Here is a 12,555-nt window from a genome sequence, read left to right as displayed (position 1 = left end):
TCATTAAGAGAGCAAATCATAGGTTGCTGTGCATCAGGAAGGCACTGGAATAATAAGAGTCTCCCCGGACTCCTCACAATAAAGGTTGCACAACAGCAGCCACTGAAATGGGAGGGTCCGTAGCTCTGACAGCACCACAAATTCTAGTCTCTGTGCAATTTCCATGTTCAATATTAAATAGCCTGGTCTCACGGATATATTTCTGAATGTTGATAACTCAGCTTCTGACTATGAACGGGTTGTTATCTGGGTATGAGGAAAGGAACAGCTACCCAATGCACATATTTAAGGGCATTCTTGCAATGGATCTGTCTTGAATCTGCAGGACCTATGTCTACAGCTCTGGCTTCTTGTCTCTAACCTCTAAAGAGACATTTTCTCCCACTTGCTCTCCTTTCTCTCCTTCCCTTCCTCCGCTTCCACCTCCACCATCATCAACCCCACTACAACCAAATAATATTATTTATCAACTGCTTACTTTTTCCAAGTACTCTGAAACTTGCTATCACGTTTAAAGCTCTTCATATGTAGGATCTCACTTACACCCATAATAACCTGTAATATACTTATGATTTCTCGTGTTATAAATGGGAAAACTGAAACTTAAAAAGAGAAAGTAACTTGTTCCAATTCACACATATAGTAAAGCTCAGAAAAGAGAGAGGCAAAATTAGAGCTCAGGTTTTTCTGACTCCAAATTTTGGAGGCTCTTCACTCTCTCTTTCTTTTCCCATATGTTCGCTGCACGCCCAGAAATTCTGCTGGTGTGGCTCTCTAGAAAGCCACGTTTGCCACAATAGTGAAGCTAATTGGGTACCTCCTTGAAGCATGGTGTCTTTCTTTCTCAAGAAGCAGAATACAAATGGGGAGAACAGTATAGGAGACACTCTCTACTTGGTACATTATATACTAACTCCTTGGGCACTCTACTTGAACCACCCGGCTGAGTTGACATAAGAATAGTATTTAATTCATGCTCAGAAAACATGTACACTGACAGAGTTAATTTTTAGTCATCTCATCTTAAAAAAAATAACATTGATGACCTGGAAAAAAGTGCCAATCTAGTTCTAAAATTAATACATGTTGATAAATGTGGCAGTGACAGAGGCATATGGCTAAGTTTAGATAAGACATTTCTCTGTGGAACTTCAGCTAGCTTTAGAGTTTAGTGCCATGTTGCCTGCTGTTACCCTGAGAGAAGACACAGGGACGGTCCTCAACCTATTTACCTCTTCTTCCTCCCTGAAGAGTATGTTGCTTGGATGGAAGCAAACTAGCTTTCGACTTACAAAGCAACACCAAAATAACCAAAATGATGACAATAGCACCATTCGTTGGAAAGTATTCACTGCGTAGCAGACATTGTACTCCTTGATACACAGGATCCCTGCTAAATACTGGGCAACTTTAACATCACAGGCCATTGGGAAAGGAAGAAAATGATTTATCGATGTGACCCTGGCAATTAATTCATTTAGACTCGCATTTCACAATAACATATCAAAACACATTTGAACATTTTAAAAAGTAAAAAGAAAAAAAATGTAGAATTCAAATCCAAATATGTCTTGTTACCAACTGGCCCCTTATTCACCTCACCACACTATCTTCCATAAACAATTGCCTGTGCCATGTCTCAATCATCAACTTTATGATGACTTCACAGAAACATGGAATGGTATTACCGGAACCCTAGAGGTGCTATCCATTCTGCACAGGCTCATATCGTACCACTTACAATGTTACAGTGCCACTTTGTGGAGCATTGTGAAATTTAGGGAAACTTCTATTCGCCAGCCACTTTTTTTTAAGTATGCAATTTATGTACTGGCATGAATAACACGTGTACACCTCAATATGGGAGCATTTATACATAAGGAAACAACTTATATTCTCAAGTCTATTGATTCACATCATCTAATACACATACCGAATTACGTTACCTCATGAAAAATCCCTAAGATTAACCTGAAATTTTCATTTAACATTATATTTTAGGCTTCTGTAAGTATCAAGGAAATAAAGCAAAAAGTCATGGTGGAACACATAAATAAATCACTAGTAAAGCAATGTAATAAGTAAAAGATAATTGCATTATCTTGAAAAGAAAATACAACAGTTTAGTTCTTTAATGCTATAGTAATTCAGAGCATTTTAAAAAAAAGGAAAAAGTACTTAAGAACCAGATAGTTATGTTTTAGCAGTCAACATTCCATGACTGATGCAACATTCACATTAAGCTTTACAAAAGCTCATTACTTTTCAAAAGTTCATTTCCAATGCTGCCAAATTCTCGGTATCAGTCCTTTTAAATCTATGTTGAGTGTAAATGAAAGTGAACACGTCCACACCAGAAGACACTTCATTAGGATCCAGGAGAACAGAAAGGACATCTCCTTAGTAGATACACAACGTAAGAATCACTTGGGAGAAACAATGAAAAGATGGCAAAATGCCCTCTGGTACTGTGGTATGTTTCTTAGCAACACAGAAAAACAATTCTCTGCTAACAAACTGTCAAGCAGTAATTGTTTACAGATCATATTTCAGAAACTGAATTCCAAATGAAGCTAGGGATATTTACGTTCCTAATAATATTAAACTGTGTCACCTTTTACAGATTTAATACCCAGATTTTATACAACAAGAATGATTTCTTAAGATAGTGTGCTTCAAGCATATAGAGTGTGTATCTAAATGAACCAGGGCATCATCTTCACAAGATCACAAAACGGGTATTTAATTTTTTTTACAGCATAGATCTGTGTGTAGTGTATGGGCAAAGTGATAAATGCTGGGGTCGGAACGTATTATTCGATGTCCGTATCTGAATGGCAGGTCGCCAAGAGAAGAAATTTGGACTCTCGGAAGAAATGCTTCTCTACAAACAGAGCTATCTTCATTTTCCCACTTGTTCTGAAAAATTTGTTCCCACTTTCAATTTCAACAGAGGGTGACATGGCATTGCCCCCAGCTGTGACAACGGTTCTCTCCTGCCTTCTCTGCAAGCAAGCATCTATGGCCATGCTCACGGACATTTAATTCATTTGCTAAAATGGTGAAATGAGCACCCTCTTTTTTGAATTGTTTTATTATTAAAATTATGTTAGATATATCTTTGGAAGTTGGTGACTCTCTACTGATTTCCTTTCATTAGATAAGTCACACAGTTTGCAAGTAAGTTAGTTTTACAGTGCCATACATGTGAAAAGCTGTGCTTTCACAGTATGTTTTTTTAATAGAGAAATGAAACTGTTTTCACTGTCAATAAATCTTTATTATCGATTACAAATTCTAGAGATTCTTCAAGTGTTCATGTAACTCATCACCCAAGACTTATTAAAGAAAGTAGAAAGTATACTTCCTCTTAGAAGCATTTCAGGGAGCATGTTGTGGATAATGTGGATAATACCTCAAGTAAAATGTATTAATTTATTAAACTTAAATATTACAACTTAATAACTAAGAAAGGAAGAGCAATTAATTAGAATATTCAAGTTAGTATTTTCTGAATTCTGTCCTTATAATACTATAACCTTTGAAAAATCTTATTTAATGTTCCCCTTACTTGATCATATTTAGGATATGTATGCAAACTAGTCTGTGATAGAGATAAGCTTGTCAGCAGAAGGTATCTTACATTTTTATATAAACTACACTACCACTATAAATATCCATGACAAAAGGGTAAATAAAACATTCTTACCCAAAAAATATACCACTCTAATAGTCTAAAGAGTAAAGTATAAATGGTTTCATTTGTGATGTTTGTTATTGTTTTGTTTGCTCTTATAACTTAAGACAATATTTTAGAAATATAAAATAGAATGACAATGATTAATTTTGAAACACTGAGGGGTGCTTGGCTGGCTCAGTTGGTAGCATACATGATTTCTGATCTCAGTGTTGTGAGTTTGAGTCCCACCTTGGGTGTGATTACTTGAAATAAACGAATGAATGAATGAATGAATGAATAAATAAATAAGCAAAATCTTTTAATAGAAATAAACATTGATATTGGATGTATTCATTAAGTTGCAACTCCGTGTTAATAGAAAATACTATGTAGCAATCATATGATGCAATTTATGTTTCAGTCATTTTTGACAGTTTTCAGGCATCCAATGCCTATACTGGGCATATTATAATATTTGTGAAGGTGTGATCACACACCTTAATGCTTTAGAACTTTTACTTAGTTGGAATCAAAAGTAATGAAAACTCTGATATTTTGCTGCAGTTATGGATCTGAGGAAATCTTGCTTTACATTGTCAAAAACTTCATAATGTATGTCATCTGTCTCCACCTTGTGGTGGTTGTAAATATTGCTACATCCTAATTTTGCATTACTTCCTAGACATATGTAAGAGAGGTTGGTTGAATGGCTATGGAAAAATAGAAATGCTTGTCTACTTTTAGATTTTTACTTTTAGACACTAGAAATACAGAAAATAATTTCACATGGCATAAAACTTCAGATACACCATATCAAAATGTTAGCTCATCCAAAGCATTTTTAAATTTCTTTGCCAATGTTGTTAGTCATTTCTTGCAAAAATTTCAGATAATTATATAATCTCATAGTTAAATTGGATATATGAAGAGTTCATTCAACATATCTCTATGTCTAAACAAATTTTCCCTTAGAATTTCATAGCACATTCAGGCTCTGTATGACACTTTCTAGGAAAGTCACAAAACAAAGAAGAAAATTGTTGTCTCCCTTTTCCTCAGGAAAAGTGTAAATCTTCAGTAATATTTCTCAGGTTGCTGAATCAGAAGCTTTCTTCTATACTTTAAAGAAATTCCTAACTTACAATTATACATTATTTTCTTCCTTTGTTCCATTTGATACAAGAACAGAGGGTATTGCAGGGATCCAGGGACATTGCTTTGCCTTCTGGGATTTATGGTCTGTTTTAATTTTTTGTCTGTTTGTTTTTAAATATTTGTGTATTTATTTTGAAAGAGAGCGGGGGGGGGGGGGGGGGGGGGACATGCATGACCAGGGAAGGGGGAGCGAGAGGGAGGGAGAGTGAGAATCCCAAACAGGCTACTTGCTGTCAGGGCAGAATCCTCACTTGGGGCTCCATATCACGAATCATGAGACCATGACCTGAACCGAAATCAAGAGTCAGAAACTTACAGACTGAGCCACCCAGGAGCCTCTGTTCCAATTTTGTTTTAATGGCTGGGAAATCTTCACAAAAAATGTCCAATTGACAGATTACCTGTCAGTTCATGTCTAAGCTAGAAAAGCTGTCTAATCAGATACTCTTATGAAACAATTTGATATGATCTAATCTGAGCGATAAAGTTCCTATCCGGCTGAGTTTGCCTGCTATTCTATTAACTAAGCATATTTTCCACTTATGGACTTCATGTTTTGCTGCATGGAAAGCTAAATACTGTAAAGAGAAGTTAAAATCGTATTGGTTTGTAAAAACTACCACAAAATCCACCCGAAGGCCTTAGTCCCTCACACAGTCACACTGCTTATAACAGTAGAGTTTCTTGATTCCCTCACAGTTTTGATATACATTGAACGTGCTCTCACTTGTGTCCATGCTCCACAGTGCAATGTATCAAGCCAGCACCTAGTTAAATGCACACTGCACAATACAGAGAATTGTGTATCATCTAGTGAGAATATAATTTGTCATTAACACAGACTTCCACTATGCCTCCTTTCTTCCTGATGATTTTGTGATTTGATATTTCCATTCTGCACTCTTCAAGAAAATAAAACAAACATGGATAATTTGTCTCTTTAGGGAAAACTAAGGTCACATTATTTCTGTGATAGATTAAATATCTATCCTAATTATGTCTCAATTTCTGATGCCCAAAAGACTTACGGCATTTATGTTAACTGAAGCTAAATATTCAAATAAATTTAATATAAATTTATCAATTTATAATAATTGTTCATAAAACATGAGAAGGCAAAAGAGGAGGAAATATTTTTGGGAGAAAGATTTTAGACTTGGGTATACAATTAACCACTTTAAATTTTTTGTAATGTGTTATTTATTTTTGAGGGAGAGAAAGGGACAGAGTATGAGCAGGGGAGGGACAGAGAAAGAGGGAGACACAGAACCTGAAGCAGGCTCCAGGCTCTGAGCTGTCAGCCCAGAGCCCGACGCAGGGCTCAAACCCACTCGAACTGCGAGATCATGACCTGAGCCAAAGTCGGATGCTTAACTGACTGCACCATCCAGGTACCCCTACAATTAAACACTTCAGAATGTATGAGTCTACTTCCTTAAAATGTTCTTTAGAATGAAAAGCCCTGAAGAAAGCTAGAATTCAGGAGGGGGCAGTTTGAAAACATGAAACTATGCTGGTAAGAACTCCATTCCAAAAGCCATTAACACTGCTCAAATATTGGACTTAGTATGTAATTTACAAGGCTAATACCTTAGCCTTATGCCATAATGATGTAACAGGCAAACACTTACCTTTTTCATTTCCATTTGCATAATTTGGAGGCTTGTTTTTGTCAATGCTGTTAAAGCTCTGACTTCTCCTATTTAAATTAGAGGCTCCCTGGGCTTTACTGCTGCTGCCTGCAGCTGGTACCCTAGAGGGACCTGGAAGCCTGAAATAGTATAAGAAAAATTACATCATTATTGTACATTGCAAAAAGATAGGGGTAAGAGGTTCTGAGCAGGGAAGCCTTAATGGGAAAGGCACAATATAGGATGTTCTAAAATCTATTTAGCAGAAAATTGGTGGCTTAAGTGATAAATAGCTAAACACAAGGATTAAGAATCTTCAGAAAAATCTTGTCTCACTTTTCACTAAATCTGCCCTCAAATGATATTAACAATGTAGAACAATCAAAAATAATGTAACCTTTAACTTAAAAAGTCATTCTTACCATACCCCTAATAATAATAATAATAATAATAATAATAAAACTTTGACTTAAAAGTACTATAACAATTACATGAAAAGCAAGGGAAATAACAACACAAATTTATTATGTTCTCAGGGTATTAATCACCTATTTGCAGTTATTATTAAGTTGTTCTTTTCAATGTATGGGGCATTTGTTTTTATCCTACATAGCTGTAGCCTAAGTCAACTTGATAATAACGAGAAAAATAAAGGTACTGAAAAAACTGTTAACAGCAAATGCTTATAGTATATCTAAGGTACTAAACTACTCTTATTAAAACATGGTGCAGAGACAAGGTCATGAATTAATTTATATTTCATTGGTCTGCCTCAAAATTCTTTTTTCTGTAACTGTTTTACCAAAAATAAGTACCAAGACTCTACTGGTTATCTTGCAAGTGTGGCCAACTGATCACAGAGGTGATATAACAAGAAAGGATGAAGGTCTCAGAACAAGAAATTCTCTATGAGCAGAATGATAATGTAAAATACACCTACAGTGACAGTAACTTTAGCTATTCTTTGTGTATGGAAGACAGACCACAAGGAAAGTACAGACAGACTGTCTTAAAATTAGGGTAAGTTTCACATTAGGGTGTGATTTAGAGTTATTTTACATGGACTAACACTAAATACCAATGTGGATAATTTATTTCACCGCTAAAGTAGTTTCCACAATAAAATTTCAAGTATCAATTATTTCATGAATTGTGCCTAAAAGATACAATCACTATATTTTATTTTATACTATTAACATACTGTATATATAATAAACAATCTGTATCAATTAAAACTAGTCATTAGGAACCAATGTTGGCGTCCTATATCATATTTAAAAACACGATCTTAAAGGATGTCAGCATCTTTGCCAGCATTTGCTGCCATCGTGTGAATGTCACTGTGTACTTCTCTGACATTTTCTATTTTAAAAGAAAAAAATCCAGAACTTGAAAATGAAGCACTGAAATTTTTACTGTTCTCTCATACTATATTTTTAAAATGAAAGTATAAAATAAAAATAACTGTTATACTGATGCACAATATATCACGATTTCAAGATAAGTTGTTACTATATTCGTATTTTAACTCACCTTTATAATTGATACATTATCTCCATAGATTATTAGGAAATCAAACTCTTAAATACTATAGGTACCTTTAAAAAATAGCAACAGGTATTGCAACATGGAATGAACATCAGGAAAACTCAAGTACCAGCTTACAAACAGAAGTTCTGCTTTCTTGGAATACTTGGTAATTTCAAAATGTTGATTGTATTTTGGAGTTTAAATACATATGGCTAATAAATAGCTCCTTCAACTGTTTTGCCAATTAGAAATTGCCTCACACATGAGATTGGAACCTTTTCGATGATTCCAGCATTAACTTTTGCTCAAATGGATCCACAGGGTATGTAAGGACACCACAATTAACTACAGACACCAAGAATTTTGAGTACCAGTGACTGCATTCTGCAGAAAGAACTCAATTAATTAATTTGGCCAAATGTCCCAATCATAATAAATCTGAGAACTACTCCTGCAGACACAGCTACAGACTTAGAAAGTTCATTCTAAACTCACATGTATAAACACATTTTGTCACAAAACTTGCCCTGCTTGCAATGAAACTTGACCTGTTTCTAGAAAGCAATTAAAATACATTTTAATCTTTACCGTGACCCATGAAGCCAAATGATCTTCAGTTCTCAGAAGAACAAATTAAAACAAATTAAAAAATCCATTTGCTCTTCTCATTACCCTAATGTGACAGGCAGCCAGAGCTCCAGATCATTCATCAAAGTAATAAAAAGAGAAATAAGAATGAAGCCAAAAAAAGACAAGAGAGAGAGATATTCTATTAAATCAAAGTACTAAAGTATATTTTATATGCATGAGCCTTAGAAGTGGTAATAAAAAATGCTTATTGTACATGGCAGGTCACTGTTCTTTGCACATCTGAATTCATATCATTTTTCTTACTTTTAATTAAATACCCTTTACATTTTTCTCTCTAGAATCGTTTAAATTACTATGGAAATGAACATAACTTAGAAAACCAGGGCAAGAGGAAAAGAACATACCTCAAGTCAAGGCATCAGAAGCAGTCCTTGTGGTCAAACAGTGCATAGTATGTATGATACATTATCAGAGCAGTGATTAGGAAGCCACCCCTGAGATACTCCTCCAGGAGAGAGGTGGCACATATAATCACATAATAATCAGGGGTGCAAAACACGTTTGCTGTGGCTCCACTCAGCTGCACCATTGTGCCTTTGGTAACTTAGCGGTTTTAAAAACACATCACTTTCAGCATCAGTTATAAAGCAATATTTTCCATAATGCAGTCATTTACTATAACAGACTGTCTTTAAAATATGTATGTCATAAAGAAGCAACAATTTAAACTATTATAGATAAAAGAACAGTCCAGGTTAACCTGGTGACCTGGTGCCAACCTACCCACAAATACCTGCCAATATTCCTCAATTCTGCTTCAAAACATGCAGTGATTAATGCATGCCCATTTCAAAAAGCAATCACATTCTTGTGTGACTTCCAGATTCTGTAACCTGGAAAGAATGGGGCCTTCAAAGTCATGTTTTCCTTGACTTTCTTTAAGCCTAGAAGCTAGACTTCAGCCCAGTTATAACACTACATGTAACAGAACCAAAACAGAAGAAGCCAAAACCCATTTAATGATCTAACACAGACATGCTCGTCCCTGAGAATGTGTATGCAAATCCAGTTGGAGGAAGTCATCCCTCTAAACTTTTCATCCAGAAGTATGTGATTTATGAAAAAAATTTAGAATGATAGGACAAAATATCACTGGGGAGTTACTTTATTATCACTAACAAGCAATAAATTAGAGATATTAACTGACCTAGTAGGCTTTTTTTGACTGGTTGCAATTCCACTGTGATTAGATTGAGTTGCATATCTGGCTGCCAGACTGTATGAGGAGAAACAGAGAAATTGAATTAAAGAGATTCTTTGAACATGGAAAGAAAGCACAAAATTACAAGAAAACTAGGAGTTAATGAAATGCAATTGGAACATGTATAAGCATGTATAAAGAATAAATTAATTAGAAAATTATGATAATGCAACACATATACCATGAACTTTGATTAATGAACACACTATGAAATAATGCCATGCACCCCTTGTCACGGTATCATCAATGACGTTAAAATTATGGCTGTGTGATATCGTTCATATTATCTTAAGTAGTAGTTCATCGCACAAAAAATTCAATGTTTGTAAATGACTATGAAAACTTCAGGAAAGCTAAAGTCTGACTTTACATGGTACAAAGATCTTCTTCTCAAAAAAGTTAAAATGAACAGAAAACATGTAAGAGTCATTATTTTCTTTAACAAGTTCTTCTAATTTGATGCTTTAACCAAAATGCTATCTGGAAAACCAAATGACTAAAACATCTGGTGTCTGACAAATGTAATGTATTGTATCTTGAATGTATCTAGAATGTTTTAAGGAAGTGAACAATACAAGATGTTTCTCTAAAGAGAGAGCTATGCAAAAGTCAAATGGATTAAACTAGAGTTAAATTCTTCAAAAACAAACTTGACAACTGTTAATGACAACTTCTGGGCATTCTTGAACTATAATTCTTCATATTTTTTTTTAAATCAAAATCTTCACTCCAAGACACAAAAGAAAGCATTATTTAAACCGAGCTCTAAAGAGCAGTGAATACTTTGCAAACAAAATGAAATTTTGCACTTGAAGTTAAGCCAATTTTGGAACAACCTGAATGTTCCGAAAATTAGTGTTTTGCGGGCTATGGTCAGACCCAATTAGACCTGAAACATGTTCAGATACCCTGTAATGGTCATGCGTTGATGCCTGAGTGGAGAATCACTTTTCAGGTGAACTGTGAGGACCGTACATGATGTGCATGTAGTTTCCAAAGTCTCCGAGGAAAAAGGAACAACGTGGGGGTGTTAGAATCAGGGTAAAAGGGTCAAAAGAGCCCTGATGCAGTTCATCCAGTTGCTTTGCTGCCAAGCAACAGGGATTTTAGTCAAGGCAAGGATTTCTTACGGTGTTGACATGCTTCCTAAGTTAATTCTCCCTCCACTAGGGAGCAAGAAGACCTTTTAGACATTGCCTGGGTAGAAAAGAATAAAATCCGCATAGCTAAGGAGCTTTTCATAGCACTTATTTTTCACATTTGACAAGTGAATTATTATTATTTGCACATAATAACATCTGCATTCTAACTCCCCTGGACACTGAGACAGTTGGCCCCAACTGCTGAAACTACCTCGGGTGACAATGACATCAGAGAATAATTTAAAAATAAAAACCAAAGTGTGTGAATGAAATGAGATATTAATTTAAAATCTAAATTTAAAATAAAAGCACCCAAAGTGAAGAAACATTTTTTGTGAACTTCTCAGTCTACTTTGTGAATTAAGAGAAAGAAACCTGCCTCAAGGTTCACTACTATATCCTATCCTGTACTCACCAAAATTGAACACACATACGAGCTGGAGAAATGACAATGAAACAATAAATCCTCCTTAAGGGAACCGAAGACACCTCATAGGGGTTTCTTCCATGATTTTAGAGAAGTACAATAATTTCTAGGAGGGAAGTGGGTAGGGGGAGAAAATCTAGAGAGGTCAACTGACTTGCTAAAGCTAAAATCAGTTTGGATTTTATGGCCCATGTGTTTTCTAATTCATGATGAGATAATAATATTCTACGTTTGCCTAGATTTTTGCACCAAACCCTCATATTTTAATCCTTTGACCCTTGGCTTCTGTTCTGCTTCCCTTGCACTTGTGAAACTGTTATGTGAAGAACACGGAGTTTTCTTCAGTTCTCACCATACTCTAACATCTTTGTATTTGGCCATATCGCTCACTCTGCCTTTTGGAATCTTTCTCTTTTATAGATTGTAGCACCAGTGAGCTCACTTGATTTGCCCACCATCATTATTATCCATTTTCTCTTTCCTTCACTGGGTCCTTTTCCTTTATCAAGGTCATAAAGGCATGATTTTTCATATGCCCTCTCTCCTCACACACTTGTATGCATTCTTTCACTTAGCAATTCATTTCTTAGCTAAGATTTTAAATAAAATCTATTATAAAATAGAATTAATGTGTGCATTGCACCCCCAGCCCTCAACAATAACTGAGTAAAAGATGCCCGTTTCCCTGATCTTCAGAGTCACCACATTAAACACCATTTTCCTTCTTTTATCCCCCAGGTCTCAATCAGATCCCTCCTCTAATTTCTTGATTTCTACTCACAAGATCATCATTTTCTTTAGGCCAATGGGCTTGAAACCTCAACAGTTGACTCTTCTCTTTTTCTTTGTAATTATTGAGATATGCATTCAATAGGCTGTCTGATTCAGCCTCTATAAGTCCATTTGCATGTATGTTCTCTTTCAATTTCCTTGTTTACTGCACTAACTCAAACCCCCCGTACTCCCCACAATGCCTTCGGCTCCTTATTTTCTCCACAGTGCTTGTAATACGATATCCCAAGTTTCAGATGTACAAACAGTCTAGTAATAGAACAGGTGAGGAGGTACAGCAATTTATTGGTAAAACAAACACAAGGGACATGTAGACACAGCTCTGAGGCAAGATGCAGTAGATAAAT

At 35.4% G+C, this 12,555-nt stretch overlaps 1 protein-coding gene across 1 annotated transcript in view; it reads right to left on the bottom strand.

Moving 5' to 3' along the window:
- The window catches only part of NAV3 (neuron navigator 3), a 353,901-nt gene that overhangs the window by 197,846 nt on the left and 143,500 nt on the right, over positions 1-12,555 (bottom strand). Inside the window, exons 6-7 of the mRNA XM_049627462.1 lie at positions 9,794-9,862; positions 6,466-6,605 (exon numbers count right to left, since the gene is read on the bottom strand). Of these exons, the coding sequence (XP_049483419.1) occupies positions 6,466-6,605; positions 9,794-9,862 (209 nt within the window). The remainder of the gene's footprint in view (positions 1-6,465; positions 6,606-9,793; positions 9,863-12,555) is intronic.

The sequence above is a fragment of the Panthera uncia genome, chromosome B4, assembly GCF_023721935.1.
Source record: "Panthera uncia isolate 11264 chromosome B4, Puncia_PCG_1.0, whole genome shotgun sequence".
NCBI classification, from domain to species: Eukaryota; Metazoa; Chordata; class Mammalia; order Carnivora; family Felidae; genus Panthera; species Panthera uncia.
Note: the sequence above shows the minus strand (reverse complement) of the source record. Positions and strands in the feature narration are given on the sequence as shown.